Source organism: Gopherus evgoodei, chromosome 6 (genome assembly GCF_007399415.2).
Source record: "Gopherus evgoodei ecotype Sinaloan lineage chromosome 6, rGopEvg1_v1.p, whole genome shotgun sequence".
Classification (NCBI taxonomy): Eukaryota; Metazoa; Chordata; order Testudines; family Testudinidae; genus Gopherus; species Gopherus evgoodei.
The window spans coordinates 6,539,701-6,558,658 of record NC_044327.1 but is presented as its reverse complement, the minus strand read 5'-3'; the positions used below and the strand labels follow the sequence as shown (position 1 = coordinate 6,558,658).

Sequence of the window (18,958 nt, the reverse complement as noted above, 5' to 3'; positions counted from 1 at the left end):
CGCTGCCCAGGGCTGAAGTCCTCGGGCTTCAGTCCCGGGCAGTGGGCCTTAGGCTTCAGCCCCGGGTCCAGCAAGTTAAACCAGCCCTGGCGACCTCATTTGGGGTTCTGACTCACAGTTTGAGAACCCCTGGGTTAGATAATAGCATACTTCAGGCATCAGGGTGTACATGTGTATCTATACCAGGGAAGTTTGCTTAACATTCATGGAGACGGGAAGATGTGGAAAAGTAGATTCCATATATCAGATGGACTTTTCAGTCTTTTATCTCTTCTCCATGCCTGCATGTGCAAGACAAGACAGCAAAGTTCTGCTTTAACAAGCAGGAAGGTGCTTGTCTCTGTGACTAGTATCTGGCTCATCAAATTTACATGGTGTACCTCCAGCTGGTTAGCAAAGAAAATGTGTTGTCAGATAAGAAAAATAATAGAAACGAAGACCAGAGGAAGTGGTCTCTGAAACAGTTGATGGTAGAGCTGTTGTTCAGGAGGTGGAGTTATCATTTCCTAGATCTTTGTGTCACAACTAGCAATAGAAATGGTCCACAGTTTTATTTCAAGACAGGAGTGGACAGAAACTCAGTAAGATGTGGTCCTGTTGGATTGCAGCAGACACTATGCTTTCTCACTGATTCCATTGCTTCTACTGATCAGGAAAATAGAACAAGTCCAGGGTCAAGAATCATCCAGATCACTCCAGCTTAGATCAGGCAGTATGTTACATGGATATCCCAAGAACACATTTCCTTCTGCATCCAAACCCAGAGACACTTTACTTCATTGTTTGACCCATGGGACTTCGACTACTTCTGGTGAAGCACGAAGCAGTATCTTGCTGCAATCCAAGAAGCTGTTCACCCTGGAATGTAACTTACCGAAATGGAAATGGACAAGGGTTTCAGTATAGGCATCTAATAACCTGACCCTATACCCTTGCACCCATGTCATCGATTTTTGGAGTATTTATTACACTTGAAGTTTCTCATTCTGTCCTTGTCATTGATCAAAATACATCTGTCTGCTATTTTTGAATACTGGCTTCTAGTTGAAACTGAAAAGCATTATTACTGTCATGGGTTTTTTTTGAAGGATTGGTGGTTGTCCTTATACTGGGCAGACAACTTCACTGATGTGATATCTCAAATTCACCTTCTGAACCTTTGGAAGGGTGCTCTTTATTTCACCTATCACTAAAGTCAGCATTTTCATCACAGTTACATCTGCGAGAGAGGAATGAGTGTGTTGCAGCCTTTAATGATTGATCCTTCCTTTACTTCATTCCCTAACAACAAAGCTGTCATGCAAACTCATCCATTGTTTTTCTTTAAAATAATGTTTGAGTTCTACCTGAACAAAGTAATTAGTCTTCTAGGTTTTTTTTAACCAAACCGTAGGTTCTGTGTCCTAGAAGTTAAGTGCATCGAGTTTTGTCCTGTGTAGAGAAGACAAAGGTATTTTGGAAATTGCCTAGATTTTTTTGTAGCCTTAGTGGAACAGTATATGGGAAATGCTGAGTGACTGTCAAAATAGATTAGATTATGCACTGGCATGTGTGCTTTATCTATCATGTAAGCACTTGAGATCTTGGGGCCCACATTGCAGGGTTACTCAGTTTTCCCCTGGGTTCTCTGAACGGCTAGCCAAAAACTCCAAAGGTGGTAATAAAATGTTTTTTAAGTACATCAGAAGCAGGAAGCTTGCTAAACAATCAGTGGGGCCCCGTGATGATCGAAATACAAAAGGAGCGCTTAAAGATGATAAAGTCATTGCGGAGAAACTAAATGGATTCTTTTCTTCAGTCTTCACAGCTGAGGATGTTAGGGAGATTCCCAAACCTGAACCGGCTTTTGTAGGTAACAAATCTGAGGAACTGTCACAGATTGAAGTGTCACTAGAGGAGGTTTTGGAATTAATTAATAAACTCAACATTAACAAGTCACTGGGACCAGATGGCATTCACCCAAGAGTTCTGAAATAACTCAGATGTGAAGTTGTGGAACTATTAACTAAGGTTTGTAACCTGTCCTTTAAATCGACTTCGGTACCCAGTGACTGGAAGTTAGCTAATGTAACGCCAATATTTAAAAAGGGCTCTAGAGGTGATCCCGGCAATTACAGACCGTTAAGTATAACGTCAGTACCGAGAAAATTAGTTGAAACAATAGTTAAGAATAAAATTGTCAGACACATAGAAAAACATAAACTGTTGAGCAATAGTCAACATGATTTCTGTAAAGGGAAATCGTGTCTTACTAATCTATTAGAGTTCTCTGAAGGGGTCAACAAACATGTGGACAAGGGGGATCCATGGACATAGTGTACTTAGATTTCCAGACAGCCTTTGACAAGGTCCCTCACCAAAGGGACTGCCTGATCCTAGCTGGAGTGATCAGGATGATCCTTGACCCTGGACTTGTTCTATTTACCTTACGTAAATTAAGCTGTCATGGGTTAAAAGGGAAGGTCCTTTCATGGACTGAGAACTGGTTAAAAGACAGGGAACAAAGGATAGGAATTGATGATAAATTCTCAGAATGGAGAGGGGTAACTAGTGGTCTTTCCCCAAGGGTCAGTCCTAGGACAAATCCTATTCAACTTATTCATAAATGATCTGGAGAAAGAAGTAAACAGTGAGGTGGCAAAGTTTGCAGATGATACTAAACTACTCAAGATAGTTAAGACCAAAGCAGATTGTGAAGAACTTCAAAAAGATCTCACAAAAGTAAGTGATTGGGCAACAAAGTGGCAAATGAAATTTAATGTGGATAAATGTAAAGTAATGCACATTGGAAAAAATAACCCCAACTATACATACAATATGATGGGGGCTAATTTAGCTACAACGAGTCAGGAAAAAGATCTTGGCGTCATTGTAGATAGTTTTCTGAAGATATCCACGCAATGCGCAGAGGCGGTCAAAAAGCAAACAGGATATTAGGAATCATTAAAAAGGGGATAGAGAATAAGACTGAGAATATATTATTACCCTTATATAAATCCATGGTATGCCCACATCTCGAATACTGTGTACAGATGTGGTCTCCTCACCTCAGAAAAGATATTCTAGCACTAGAAAAGATTCAGAAAAGAGCAACTAAAATTATTAGGGGTTTGGAGAGGGTCCCATACAAGGAAAGATTAAAGAGGCTAGGCCTCTTCAGCTTGGAAAAGAGGAGACTAAGGGAGGATATGATAGAGGTATATAAAGTCGTGAGTGATGTGGAGAAAGTGGATAAGGCAAAGTTATTTACTTATTCCCATAATACAAGAACTAGGGGTCACCAAATGAAATTAATAGGTAGCACGTTTAAAACAAATAAAAGGAAGTTCTTCTTCACACAGCGCACAGTCAACTTGTGGAACTCCTTACCTGAGGAGGTTGTGAAGGCTGGGACTATAACAATATTTAAAAGGGAACTGGATAAATTCATGGTGGCTAAGTCCATAAATGGCTATTAGCCAGGATGGATAAAGAATGGTGTCCCTAGCCTCTGTTCATTAGAGGATAGAGATGGATGGCAGGAGAGAGATCACTTGATCATTGCCTGTTAGATTTACTCCCTCTGGGGCACCTGATATTGGCCACTGTTGGTAGACGGATACTGGGCTAGATGGACCTTTGGTCTCACCCGGTATGGCCGTTCTTATGATTAAACAATCACAGGGCTGCCTAGCCAGGGTTCTCTTCAAAGATTTACTGAGCGCTGCTCTTGGTTTATCATCTGGATCTGATATTTGCTTTGGAGAACTGTTCTATAATCCCTGTTTAATTAAAATGTCTCAGCTCACCTTTGTTGGGGTTGTCCTGTTAACTGGACTTCCATAACTGAGAGTATGCAGAGGCAAGCTGACTTGTAGAAGGAGAGAGATTACCTAGTAGTAACTGTTGTTCTTCAGGAATGTTTCCTCCTTATTTTCACACAACCTGATCATCTCTTCTTGCCCAGAGTTGTCGCTTTAAGGATCTTAAGGTTAAGTAGAAGAAACTCGGGTGGGTCACCGAAAACCTCTGATCTGAACATTTGGTGCCATGAGAAGGCACTAGTGTATAGTCCTAATAGGCACTCCTTTTCTAGAAGGATCCTGAAGCTCGGTGGCACTTGGAGAAGGGGGTTGCTATGTGGCTGCATGCGAATATGCACGGGCAACACTCCAGAATAATTAATTGAAACTTTATGAAAAATAATAAATAGAGAATGGTCAAAAGACAAAAAGGAGTAGGCAAAGGCAAATAATATAACAGGGAAAAGTTTAGAATTGGAATATTAGAACAGGCATTGGACATTTATAAGCTAATTATTAAAAAGGAGAAAAGTTGAACTAGTAAGATGCATGCCTTGATCACTCTGCTTGCATGTTGTATCACTTTTCTTCAGCCTTTGGTTTTCTGTCTCTTTAAGGGCCTTGTCTGCACTAGAGAAATCTACTATTCTAAGAAACAAGCATCTTGCATACATGTTTTCCATAAAGTTAAATGTATTGCAAATATCATTTGGATTGGGCTTGTGTTCTGCAGGTCTACATATTGGTTTAAGCTGCAGCAATTTAGTGGCAGTATGGAGCCAGTGCAGTCATAAACTTATTCATATTGTCCTTCCACTCAAGTCCCACAGTGCTCCAGTCAGTACTGAGGTAGTTTGTTTGGTCTGCTTTGCGCACCCTATTGCACAGGAGTCTGCTTGGCTAGAAGCCATCTACCTGTATAATAGCACCACACAAACCGTACGGCATCGACCTGTATAATAGCACCTCACAAACCGCACAGCATCGACCTGTATAATAGCACCACACAAACCGTACAGCTCAGTGCAGACAACTCGCATTGCAAGCAACTTCTTTCACAATTGCAAGATTCTTTGACTGTGAACATTGCAAGTATTACCAGGATGTCTTCAAGGAGAACCTTTATGGACTGTGTTGCTGCCTGGCCCAGATATTTGGGCCCAAATCTTATTATGGGATGAAAAAATCCAGAAATAGCTGGCCAGTGGTGTTAAGTGCTCTTACTTACATTGAACCAGTCATCTGGATGCTTGATATAACCTGGGTTTATAAGCCACTCTGGGATAAAATAAAAAACCTAAAGTACAGTGTAAAGTCAATGATGACATCAAAAGACTTAAGTCCTGGCATAGAATTTTTTGTTTATACAATGATCTGGCGAGGAGCCTGAAGGCTCACTCCTCTGCTCAGCCTGAGATGCTCCCAAACATAATGAAAAAGTACTTTGTAGCATAATTATTCAGGAGAGACGAGAACACCATTGCCAAATAGGAGGAACGGGGTGAGGGAGCCTGACCAGGAGTTGCCCAGATCACAAGATCCATTTATAGGATGGAGGCCCAGATCCTGAGATGACTGAGCTGGTTCCGCATGAGGAAGTGGAATCTGGAGATGAGCAAAGCTTTATCAGGTATGCAGCTTGCTGTTGTATAAAGTACTGATGGGGACTGATTTTTTTCAGATTCTGGGGCTGAGAGAAATTTTTCTGGGTTCTTATGAATGCCATCCTTAATATTTATGAATGGGCAGATAAAGTCTTACGTGAAGATGGAAGTGTCCACCTCACCTTCTCTCTGCTCTGCCAGTCCCCACTCCCTCAACCACTCCCTCCTTCATCCTCTCTGCCATAGTACAAGTAACATCCCCACAGCAGCCCACTCAAAACAGTTATTCCCCTGTAACTGGTCTTTCTTGGAGCCACCCTTCCATTCCTCTCACTTGTGGTGCCCTTTTCAGCTTCATGACCTGGGAAGAGAGGAAGTGCTTGGCTTGGCACTTACAGCAGCTGTCTGTGTTATACCATGTAGCCACGTACAAAAATGGGGATTTTTTTTTAAATGTCGCATGAAACACCAATGGAAAAATAAAAACAGCTGGACCTGTAAGTTACTGTAATAAGTTAATTAGTGGATGCTTTCCAAAGCATTTACCTTACATTGTATTGGCTGGCCCATATGGCATCCAGCCATTTCTATACAACATGCACAACTTGGCTATCTGCAGTCATATTAGAGTTTGTCTTTCTGATGAACTGTTTGTATGGCAACTTCTCCAAAGTTAATATAAAGGTAGCTAACCAAGCCTCACCAGTCATGGAGCTTCTCATTGAATATCATCTGCAAAAAACCCCAAATCCTCATTTTCCAAGATCCTACTTTTCTGTAATAAGTAACTTTTTAATACCATTTTGGCATTATCTCCCTTCCCCAATCTAAAATAGTACCACACCTCTCCATAGTTTTAAGTGTTGTGGGAGAATTGGGAACATATGTCCTTAACATTTTGTGTTGAATGGCTCTGGATTAGTTATTGCAATTTTAATAAGAGAAGAGAGAGTTTCTTTTGTCTCATTTGTTGACATTTCATGGGATGTGTGAGGGATTGTGGTGGGTGTTAATTCTATCATCTCTTGTTTTCTCTGTCAGGGCTTGCGGTCCAGACTCCATGTTGGTGGCACAATTGAAAAGTTGAAAGGACCAATTTATCAAAGCGCAAAGGAATGTGAACAGAGAATTTACCACGTTGAGGAGTGAAAGACGAGGCAGCCCTGAACACACCCGGAAGGAAGGAACAGTTCCAGCAGGAGGACAGAATTCATGCAAAAATATAGACAGCAGAATGCACAGGGAGGCAGAGTTTCAGCAGCCATTATTTAATGACTATGAAAAACACAAAAGAAACTGCCTGCTGCTCTGTCCCCATAACTAGAGTCTGCTCCTGCACTGCTACGTGTTGCCTGCTACCATGCCCTCCCAAAAGCAGAGAATACAACTTTTGGGATTGGGACCTACCTCTTTGGCTCTTTCCCAGCCATTCTCCATTCAACCTCTATTTTTGACACAGGGAAAGAAGATTGTTTCTGCAGCTGGACTCCCTTATTAAAACAAAGTTTTCTTTTTTGGAAAAAAGGCATTGTTTTTGAATGTTGATGGTACTTAATATAAGGTGATAACAAATCAATAAAAAATGTACATAGCATAAATGTGCTAGGTTAACAACAATGTTGTGCTATCTAGTCCTTCATTCTTCACTGTATAAAAGATGGTATTTTCAAGTAGTCATAAAAAGAAACAAAGCATTAGTCCTTGGTGCCCTCCATTTCAGATCTGTAGCACATGCTCACCAGAAGTAGTGTTGTCATCCTTCAGCTGCATTCACGTGATTTTCTGGCTGTGAAAAAGTAGAAGGCAGGCTGTCTGAGCCACTCTAGTCTTTACTGACCACTTCTCCTTTGTTTTTGCTTATGTTATGTAAAATGCAACAAGCAGATATAATCATGGTAATAGTAGTCATGGAACAGTGAACAGACAATCTACATCTTGTTTTCAGTGTCCCAGAAGCACACTCTACTACCATCCTGCGTTGGCTCAGTGTGTAGTGGAATCTTCTACCTTTGTTTATGTAGTTGGGGAAGTTTTAATGAGCCAAAGTAGTACTGGGTAGACAGGATCACTGGGGAGCGCAATGGGGATGTAAACACCCATAATGTCAATATTGTTCAATGGGATAGTTTTTCACTTTTCCTGTTTTGAGAAGTCCAGAGTTTGGTGGTGGGGGTGTGTGGTTTGTTTCAAGTCCTGGGATCATGCACTTTTCCAGGCTACTGTATGTCCATGCCCAGGGCTTCCCACGGAGATATACTGTGGACTGCATCGTCATGGAAACAGTTTCTTTCCTGTTATGTATTTCTCGGCTTGTGCTCAGACACAGAATGGGAATGCAGTTTCTATTAATGGCTCTGTCAGTCTGGGGAGTCCAGCCACTTAAATTACTTGGTCTCTGGCATGTTAGCAATCGTGATTACTTCTCCTTATAACACACACAGTATTTATTACAGTGCAGACCCCCAGCACAGCAGCATTCACAATGGACTTCCCAACTGGGTTTCCATCTGGACAGTAGAAAACTAGGTTAGTCAGCTTCTGCAATGTTATGGCTGCTCGCTTTTCCATAGTGAAGGAGACCTCTCGTCATCTGGTACTGCTGTGTCAGGGGCAAGCTCAGCACAAAATTCCAGGGAAGTCGTCTTTGACCCTGAAGTTCTTGCAGTCTCTTACACAAATAGTCAAGTATATATTATCATATTGCACATTCAAAAATGAAACCCTACCCCAGTATATGTCTCTAGTCACAGCATGTTGACCAAAATGACTGTCACCCATCCACCCTACCTCAGATATATTTCTGTTATGGACTAGAAACCACCACTCACCCCCACATATGGCACTATGGACTCAGCCACATGCCATCCTTCAGTTCTAAGTCAGATACCAACACCTTGCATCTTAACCTCTATATTTATACCAGAGACTTTTCTCTGTCTAGATTTTTTTGGCACATTTATTGTAGTAATTGAAAGCCTTACAACTAATAGCAAACTAACACTGGCCAGTACAAACCAGCTAGTACTAGCACCATTTCACTCTCATCCCACACTGGGGAGGAGTTAATTGTTCAGAGTGCGTGCGTGTGAGTGTGTGTATAATTATATAACCATGGAAAGTCAGTGTACGGTCTAGGTGATCAGCATTTTTAATAATTGGGATCTGATGTATATGCCTAAATAGGGATTTAGGATGGTGCTTGAGTAACTTAAAAGCAGAAGTTCCACTAACTTTCAGTGGGATTTGTGTTACTGAGTTATTAGATGCTTTTGCAAATCCTTCCCTTAGGAATGTAACTCTAGGAACTCATGTTTTGAAAATCTTGGTCAGAGCTTGTAATAGAACTTTGGTTGCAGCCATATCTATGAAGCTGTGTCCATGGCTCTACAACAAGACAAACCTCAGTGTTGTGCTTCACTAAATGAAATCTAACACTGCAATATTTCTCCACTGATAAAATTAAACTTGTGCACCTTCGTGTTGTTTTTTTTTTCTCTCTCTGCCATTTACTGCTGTTTGGTAGTAACCATACTGTTGTGTTACTTTTGAAAGCTCTTTGATGTGTTAGTAAGAAATGGTTAAGGCAGCCTAATAAGAGAGTGTCTTTTTTTTCCCTTCAGATCCAGACATTTAATGTTGAAGCACCATGCCAAACTGTGGAAGATTTAACGAATGGGGTTGTGATGGCCCAGGTGCTTCAAAAGATGTAAGAACAAATTGTTTAATGGTTTGTGGGATTTTTGCATGAAGAATAGATCATTTGTAAATGTGCCCAATTATCTGAATGTAAGTATGTTTTCATATTAAAAATTGACCAATATCCAGTGAGGACTCAGCCTGCTAAACTTAGTTTGTGTTTTCACCTAAAGCGTAACTAACAGTTATTTGAAAATGGAGAAGAACATCTGAAAAGTACAGCTCATTTGAGGCAAAAGAAGTACCTAGTCAAAGAGTTTGTGTACGAAGTTTCAACTTTTTTGAGAAATAAAATGGTTAAACTTCAGAACAATACTTTTACACTTCTGTTAAAAAGTTTGGTTTCCATTTGAGTAATAATGCAAAATAGCTTATTAGTTGGGGACAATTTATGAAAAGTGCTAAATACATACTATGTCATAAATTACAGTGTGTTGTAGTGATAAATCTTGAGGCTGCTGTAACTGTCAAAAAGATTTAATAACTCACCATATTGCCATCCTTTTTAGTAGTGTCAGTGGGGAGTTCAGATATTGAACAGACATGGGTAATTTATTATTATTTCATCTGCTGGAGTTAATCCCTTCAGGTCATGGTTGAGTCAAACCAGCAAGGCAGTGTAAGGAAACTTGATGCTCATGTAATACAAGATTTTGTTAAACAGAGAGTCTATTTCTAATACTGCCAATCTAGCACTATTCAAAGACATTCAATTCCTAAAAGATTAAGTGGGGGAAAAAAACCTCTCTGTACTTGGGATTGTCATGACTTTTTGTAATAGGCCTTTGACGGAGCCAATTATGGATTAAGATACCGTATACACTGATTCAGAATGCATCATTGTAGTTTGATAAATGAGGTTTATTTTCAGTGCTTATTTTCATGTGTATCATTCTTACCTATCCTTTATAGAGAGATTTCTGCTTCTGTTTTGAGACTAGCAATAAGCATCTGGTATGGCAACTGTTTGTCCCCCACTTCACAGCAGCCAAAGAGGGCCTTCCTCTCTGGCTTTTCCTGCCAGGGACCCTGATGCCCCCTGGGGTACATTTGGAGTGAAAAAATCTGGTCCAAAGATCAACCCTGGTGTGCAATGGGGCAAACTGGTTGGCAACTTAGTCTCTGGGCCAGCAGGTCAACCCTGTTCTCCCAAAAATGGGGGAGGTGGCCACTGAGTGTGGCCTAACCACACCCCTGTGCCTTGGGACCTAGTAAATATGGACAATAGGCATGATTCAGTATGACAATTCCTACATTCTTATAAAGAGTCAAGGGATCAATTTTAATCCTTAATATGGAGGAGGTACAGAACATAACCAAAATAATTGCTTGACAAAAACAAATAAATCTAAAAGTAGTTTTCTGCACAAATCCTCCAAAAGGAAGATTAGGAAATCCAAAAAGAATAAAAATAGGTATTAGTTTGTCATCAGCAGCCCCTTGTTCCACAGAGGGAAGGAGTAGCAGTCTGCCTGCAGTACACAGGAGAAAGTAGAAAGAAACTCAGAATTTGCCTAATATTTTGAGGCAATGCTTAAAGTGTTTTGTAAGAGGACTTTATATGTGGGAAGATGAACTAGGAACTGAAGAGGATAATCCTGATTTAAAAGCAGAAAAATATTTTCCTCCTCCCTGGAACTTTTAAGACGGTCCTATGCTGTATAGTTTCATTCTGCTCTAGAGGAAATTGTATAATATAATTTAGGAAATGCAAATAAGCCCAACAGAAAAGTAATGCAAAAAAGCAGATTTCATGGAGATTTTCCAGAAATGCCTGTTTTACTGAAGTAACAAATAAACCCTCACAGGGCAACATTTCGGCACATATCCCACATATAAGTGTAAAGTCCTCCTACACAGAGGCATCAGTTATGAAAACTACGCTATCCTGTATAGCTTGTACAGAAAGGAATCCTGGTACGTTCAAACAATTTGTCAACAGCCCTAGCTGCTCCTAATTGGATAAAAACTCTCGAATATTCAAATGTTGTTGCTTAGAGGACATTAAAGACAGATATAAAAAGAAAAATGTGTATAGTATGCCCAGTTTTGACATAGCACCATCATTGCTTTTCTATGTATCGTGACAGATTAACAAGTCAGTGTTTTAGGCCTAAAAATGGAAAAACCCCCAACATGAAACAGGTATTGTAACAACATTATTCTAAAAAGGGACTCTCACCATCTGAAGCAGGACGGAACATGACAGAATATACTGAGGGAAGGTGAGCACTTGGGATAAGAGATTTTTTTAGTAAATTTTGTAAGACATTGAGATTCTAGCTTAACTCTTCTTGAATCATGTTTCAAAACATGCGTGAAAATGAGACCATATTGTTACATTATATAGTTTGGATATTTGTTAATCATAAAGTAATGCACATGAGAGATCATTGTTGGTATATTTGTATAGTTTGAGTAGTCATTAATTATGAAGTGATGCATATGCTTCATAGTGTGTATGTCCCATAACTTCATCACTAATCAGCAGTTGATAGGATTATTTTCTGTATCCACCTATTGGCCAGCACATGTGGCTGATTGGTATGTACAGTTCAAAACAGGGGTCTCTAGGAATTATGTCATTGAACCATAGAATTCAGGGTTTGGAAGAGACCTCAGGAGGTCATCTACTACAACCCCCTGCTCAAAGCAAGACTAATCCCCAGACAGATTTTTGCCCTGATCCCTAAATGGCCCCCTCAGGGATGGAACTCACAACCCTGGGTTTAGCAGGCCAAAGCTCAAACCACTGAGCTATCCCTCACCCCTTGTCTTGTATATACCAAAAATGAAACTCTTGGGTGACATGGGAAGGGAAAGCTCAATAGTCTTATTGATCATATTTTTAACCTTTCGTTGCTTGTATCTTGCACACTTCCAGGGGCAGTGTCCCAAGAAAATCAACCCTGACTTACTGTTTTGAGCTGCACAGGGGATATTTATTTATGGTGTGTGGTCATAATAGGTGAAATGTGTAAAGTTTAAAATTTGCATTTCCTTAGCAGCATTTGAAATGGAATGATACTTTAGTGATCTCTTTTGTTATCACTCCCCTGCCGCCCCCCGCTTCAATGAATGCTAGCTTCAATTCACTTTCCCCATGCAACCAGTGGTTTGTACTAAAGGTCAACTAAGCAATTTGTAAGTTCAGGTGATAAACCCGGTACAATAATTTGGGCCCATCTAAATAGACTTTGTGGCTTTCAAAGCTCCTGTTAATTGAACTTCATTTCACAGGCATGCTAGATGGCAAATTTCTAGTTACAGATATACATAGGTAGGGTTCACAGGAATTTTGAATGTTTTACTGCTGAGAAACGCTTTGGAGCAAAAGAGTCATAATTACAGTTGATTTTGAATTTTTTTAGAGTAGTCGTCAGGTATTAAATCATATTAAAAGAAAATTACAATTGCTTCTTCTTTTGTAATATGGACGCCTCGATGGATTCTTTTAGGTTCTCAGAAATCTATGGCTGTGAACACAGTAGCCAGTGATCACCTATGTCTCAGAAATCTTTCCCATAAGTCTAACACATTATGAGTACCTGTAAGTACTCAGTTGGTAAAGTGATTGGGAACCATCAGGCAAAACCATTTTAGAAAATACAGAGGAAAAACATTGGCTCCCATCACCTATTTAAATATATATACACACAATTTGAAACAGCCAGTAAAGTTTTACTTTTACTCCTTCAATTCAAACAGGTACCACAGAAAGAACTTAGTCCAGAGGCAGGCGGGACTGTTCAAGCAAAGGAGGGGGAGTCCAGGGCTGACTTCTCCAGTCCACCATTCCTTCTAGATCAGCAGCATGACTCCCACTCCTGTCCCAAGACAACCAACTAATTGGGGAAAAACTGTCGCAGGAGTAGAAATGCATGACAGGAGACAGGTGGGTGCTAGAAGTTATTGAGAAGAGTTGTTGGGTATAGTTTAAAATAAAGATTTGAGCACTCCAGCAACATCCTTGAAATCAATGAAGAGCAAATTCGTTTCCGAAGCCAATAGATCACTTACTGCAAATAGGTGTTATAGAGCCAGTATCACAGATGTGCTGTCTGATGCTTACTCTAGTCAATTTCAGTAATCCCCTAGAAGACTTGAAGGGTTGTGAGAGTTTGATGTGAAAATCTCTCAGCAAGTGCACCTTATTAGAAGGGAAGCTGAAGTCTAAGTTAGGTGACTTAGACTATTGCATCATATCAGTCCCTTTGAGAAAGATAAACTGTATTATCCCTGCCTGAATTTCTTGAGAATTATATCCATTTCTAGATGGCATCAAGAGTTTCATCAAGAGAAATCAATCCATTTTGTAAAAGAACATCAAGAAAGCAGACTGTCGCCAAAGAAAATTTCCACTTAGGGTGTCAGTTTTCCATGAGTTACCAAAATACAGTCAACAAGAATACAGCTCATTGGATCAGACAGAGTGTTGGATAGAAATGTGAAGATGTGGGCATGCTAGTTTCCTGCATCACTCTAGTGATCTGGGCCCGTCTCCATATGTGGTTAAGGCTGGCACGTCTTGTTACTGAAGCTCATGACGTCATAAGTTCTGAACACAATAGTATCTGTTTCCATGTCAGTTTATCAGCCTCTGCTTTGATGGAAGGGACTCACTAAGTGTTCATCAGGGCAGATTACAGTAGAACTAGGGAGGCAAAACCAAGTCAATATATTCTGTATTGGGACAGTGCTGGCTATTCCTGCCACGGTAGGCTTTTACTGGAGGCTGCTCTAGCCAAACTCATGGTTGGCATTCCATGACCATCAGAGATTCTAGGGTACGTTTTGAATGGAGAGTTTACGAGCCTACAGTGATTGCAACCCTCACTGGAAGTGAAGTGTCATTCCTGGGCAAGTACAAATGGGAGCTGTGGAAGAAGACTCATTTATGGATTCTCCCCCTAAAATGAAATAGGATACATTTAAGACTAAAATGCAGATGCAGAGATGGGCACATATCAGGTGTGGGCATCCTGTGTTTTTGTCGCCTCCAAAGAAGACAGTGAAGGCAGTTGTCTGTTTGGTACTCACACCACACTCATTGCTGTGGTATCTGAGGAAGGCATAGATGATAGCTACTCTTGACTATCAGAATATGGTCCTCCATCAGAGGCTGAGCAGAACTGAGGTTGGCACCCAGATTTTGTACCTTTTCACTAGTGGCTGGCATACTTCTTTAATAATTTTCATGACTGTCATTCAGCAAGCTCCTCAAAATCATTTCCCCCTTCTCATGAGCATGGCCTCATTCTTGTCTGGCTTAAGTTCAAACCAGCTGTCCCAAGTAAAATGTAAAACTAGGTGTCAGCATAAGGATGGCACTGCAGCCTGAAATTATTGAAGATGTCCATTAAGTGGCTTGCCATAGCCATTAAATGACTGGGGTGGTAGGAGGAAAACCTTGTGGCAGAACATAGGAGAGTACTGTAGGGCTTCCATGAAAGCGAAGCACAGGTGATCATTCACTCATATGATAAGTCACTCATATGAACCAGTGCAGCATGGTCAGTAAGTCTGCTGAAAGATACAAGAAGATCAACTTGGACCACCCGACCTCTGTTCGTAGCCGAGATCAACCAAAGATACTAGTGTAGGTTTTTAGGTTTATCCAGCTCTCATGTAACCGGAGTCCATATAGTGCTACAGTCGTCCAACTGATATTTTCTCACTAATCTCCAGAATGGGGAGATTAGGGACTGAATGGGAAACAGAGTAAAACAAAGGTGCAAGGTGTTAAACACCACTTACTTTAAAAGAGGCTGGCATGATGCTTTCAGTAGTCATTAACAATCTTTGTCAATAGTCAAACCAAGCTTTTCTTCCTGGATTTACCTGTTCATGAGAGATAAGGGTTCATTTAACAGCTAATTGGACAAAGTCTATTTCACACACTTAGTGAGCTCTATCAGCAGAACCAGTTAAAGCTGTACCATATATTTTGCATTTGCTGTTTCATGCTTTTGTACTCTTGTGTCCATAGTCATGGATCTAAGCTATGTCTCTGAATGGGAGCAATCTGGAGCCATAAGATTGCCTACTACTTAAAATCATTCTTCCTGCTACGTGTTTGTAGATGCTGTGTCAGAGAAAAAGAAATGTGCCTTAACCTTCATCATAGTTTGATTACCAGCAGATAAGTATGCCCAGTGGTCGGTGATGGGATGTTGGATGGGATGGGATCTGAGTTACTGCAGAGAATTCTTTCCTGAGTGCTGGCTGGTGAGTCTTGACCACATGCTCAGGGTTTAGCTGATCGCCATATTTGGGGTCGGGAAGGAATTTTCCTCCAGGGCAGATTGGCAGAGGCCCTGGAGGTTTTTCGCCTTCCTCTGCAGTGTGGGGCCTGGGTCAGTTGCTGGTGGATTCTCTGCAGCTTGAGGTCTTCAAACCACAATTTGAAGACTTCAATAACTTGGACATAGGTTAGGTGTTTTGTTATAGAAGTGGATGGGTAGGGTTCTGTGGCCTGCTTTGTGCAGGAGGTCAGACTAGATGATCATGTTGGTCCCTTCTGACCCTAAAGTCTATGAATCTATAGTCTCTGTAGAGGAATGTGTAAAATAGCACCTGGAATCTGCTGAGTTGAGATACTTTCACCATTGTGATCTTCTACTTCCTTTGCCATGTAATCTATCACAGACCATTTGTTAACTCTGAGGACATTGTAGAGAAAGGTAATAGCTGGGAGCTAGTGTACCAGAAGAAAAAGACAACAAAAATTTGTATGGTCTAGCCATCAAAGCACTAATCTAATGGTTGGCCAGCTGTATCCGAGTTTCAGGCTACATTTGGATCACAGGGCACATTAGTGGGTTTGATCGATTCTAAATAAACGGATCCTCCCAAAAGATCTCAAAGTGGCTTAGACTTAATAACCGATATACTTTTTCCATATAGGATTCACCTCAACACCATTGGATAGAACAAAGCAATAACAGTGCACAATGGCAGCACAACTTTTTAAGTCAGCAATCTAAAAATACTTTTTCTTCTTGAAACTGCCTGGACGTTTACCCATTTTGGAGACTCACTAGAGAAGTAGATCCTAATAGCGTTACTCATTCATAAAGAACATCAGTTTTCTGACAACTGGTGGTCAGATTTTGATTTTATCTGTCATAAAAAAATCTCCTATAGCAAAGTTCTCTATGATACTATGCTGCGGGCATTGCTTTAATACTGTTTAAGATGCGGAAGTGTCACCTACTAAATCACTAATTTTTTAATTGTTATTCTCGTTGTCTCTTCATCATTCTATTTGGCCGTTTGCTATCTGCTTCATTCTGAATGATGGACTTTGTGTGTGTGTGTGTGTGTGTGTGTGTGTGGTGTGTGTGTGTGTGTGTGTGTGTGTGTGTGTGTGAGAGAGAGAGAGAGAGAACGTGAGCACAGAAGCTTTTTTTTAATTTAATTTAATTTTTTTTAGTGTCTAGAAGCTGATTTAAAAAAAAACAACGGCATGATCTTGGATACTTTTTTACTGGAACTGACCGTTAATTTTAGTTCCTGGCCTCTTTGTAGTTGGGAACATAACACTGTCAAAATTCTGTGTTGGAGAATGGAAAATGTGATTTTGAATAAACAGTTACCAATAAGAAACGTTCTCTCTTCTTAGCTAGTTTCTGAACCTTGGGGAGAAAGCCCTAGTAGTTGCTCAGGGAAGACATCTGCCAGAGGGATACAAAACAAAGGTGTATATTATGGCCTCATCGAGTACTGTTTTCTATCTTGGTTGCCTCACCTCAGGAGCCAAAGTTGGAAAAAACTTGAAAGAAGAGTGACTGTAAAAAAGTTAAAGGTTTGACGGGGCTTCCAAGGAAAATACTTTTAAAATGCTGGGATTTTTTTAGGATAGAAGGGAAAACAATTAAGCAGATGCTCAGAGATAAGTATAAACTAAGTGCTCCTTTTCAACTTTTTTCACTGTATGAGAATGGGTTTATTTATTTTTCTTTGATATTGAAGGGATTATATTTTTAAAGGAATATTTAAAGTTAGCATGTGGGAACTCACTGCTGCAAGAATTCATAAGAAGTACGTGTGGCTGGATTTAAAAAGTCTATTAATTGTATCAATAATAACACATGCAAGTATGCAAGCTAAATATGGTTATTGTAAGAGAATTCAAATTTCATGATTCCAGGCATCAAGTGATTGCTTGTGAGGATTGGAAAGAAAATTTTCCGTTTGTAGAACAAGGTACAAATTGGCTAGATGCTTTGTCTGGCTATGCTGAAAGAAGGAAAGGAAATGTTGGATGTGGTTTAATTATGCTGCAACTTTGTTCTTAAATGTCTGGGAGTACCTGACAGATAAAAGTGTGCAATGCTGTTTATTTTAATATATACATGAGGTGCCCTCCCCCTTACACATCCTCATCCTCAGCAAACCCCCTTCTGGGGCTTCACCATCCCTCCCCCTTGAGAGTGCACAGTTTATACCCCCCCCTTGTTGGGGGGGTTATAAAGAGGGAGGGTGTTGGCTCACTGCCATGCCAGTCATAGGAGCCCCGAACCATCCCCTCCCCTCCGTTTCTGCTCTTTAAAGACCTCCCTTAAATCCATTCCCAGTCCTTTTTATCTGATCACTGTATCCCGTCCCTGCAGAGTACCTGCACTTGGACATCCACTCCCCATGTTTACATAAAGAGTTGCAACATCATAGCCTAACTTCCATTTCGTGTTCACCCTAACTAAGCCCCTCCAGTTGTGGTGAGGGAAAAAGTCCTCCTCTGCCCCTGAGAAAGGAGCGAGTAGAGCAATGCTCACAGCAGATCCTGATAAAACTTCTGTGAGTATGAGTGTGGATGCTGCTCTGTCTGGACCAGGTAAAAGAGGGCTTTTCCTGCACCGGCATAGACTTATATAACCCCCCCCCCCACGCCCAATTCTGATCACTGGCAGAGGGATGGGTCAGCATCCTGATGCTGACCTGGTCTGCTGCTGCAGCAGAAAGTCACTCACTGTCTCTCTACCACTCAAAAGGACACACACATTTTACAATAAACCAGAAAACGGTCCCCATGGCTTAGGTGCGGTGGGGTCATTTTAAGAGTATTACAGTCACCTCAAAAGTACTGGGTAAGTATTGGAGGTATGATGTGTGATAAATATTTAGATAGACTATATTAATATCTATATGTTTAAATGCATTTAAATTAACATCAGTATAGGATTCATCTGGAATCTCTACCTTGTTAGTACTAGAAATTGGTGTTTTAAGAGAGATGCTCATTTTATTTATTTTATTTTCAGAGATCCAGCATACTTTGATGAAAACTGGTTAAACAGAATCAAAACAGAAGTAGGAGACAATTGGAGGCTAAAGGTATTTTCTTCATGCTTTGCTTTTCTGTAGTCAGTATTTTAGTTCTTAATAACATATTTTTTCAGTATTAACTTATTCCTAAATTAAAATATTAGCTTACAGTAGAAGATATCGAACTAACTATAATAAATGTAATTAAGGATTTTGCCTTTTCTAAAGTTGTTGGCTCTTGTAGAGTTTAATTCAATGTCAAAAACCAAGTTAATGATGTAAATCCATTTCAGTAATTTATGAGAAAACTTATCAGAAAAATAAACCTTAAAAGAACTTTTAATTTTTGTTTAAAGAACATTTTAATGGTAGGAAATTTGAATGAAGGTCACTTTTTCTTTTAATTGCTAAGTATGGAAATGCCCAACTAAATTACCCTAAAAATCTTAAGTGCAGTTTAAAAATGACTGGAAAAATGACATCTCATTACTCTGTTTCTTAGATATATTAAGTCGTACCTATCATAAGGAGATAAAACGATGCTACTCTTTACTATTGTGTCAGCTCAGCTGTAGAAGAGAAAACTCTGCTGGTTTGGACTGTGCATAA

General features: G+C 40.2%; 1 protein-coding gene across 10 annotated transcripts in view; it reads left to right on the top strand.

Moving 5' to 3' along the window:
• HOOK3 (hook microtubule tethering protein 3) overlaps window positions 1–18,958 on the top strand; it is a 186,103-nt gene that overhangs the window by 14,098 nt on the left and 153,047 nt on the right. For 9 of the 10 annotated variants that reach the window (XM_030566232.1, XM_030566229.1, XM_030566231.1 and 6 more), the window contains 2 exons: window positions 9,007–9,092; window positions 18,346–18,418. In XM_030566232.1, coding sequence (XP_030422092.1) covers window positions 9,007–9,092; window positions 18,346–18,418 — 159 coding nt within the window. Of the gene's footprint in view, window positions 1–9,006; window positions 9,093–12,790; window positions 12,978–18,345; window positions 18,419–18,958 lie in introns of those variants that run through there. The other variant, XM_030566238.1, reaches the window with a different exon arrangement.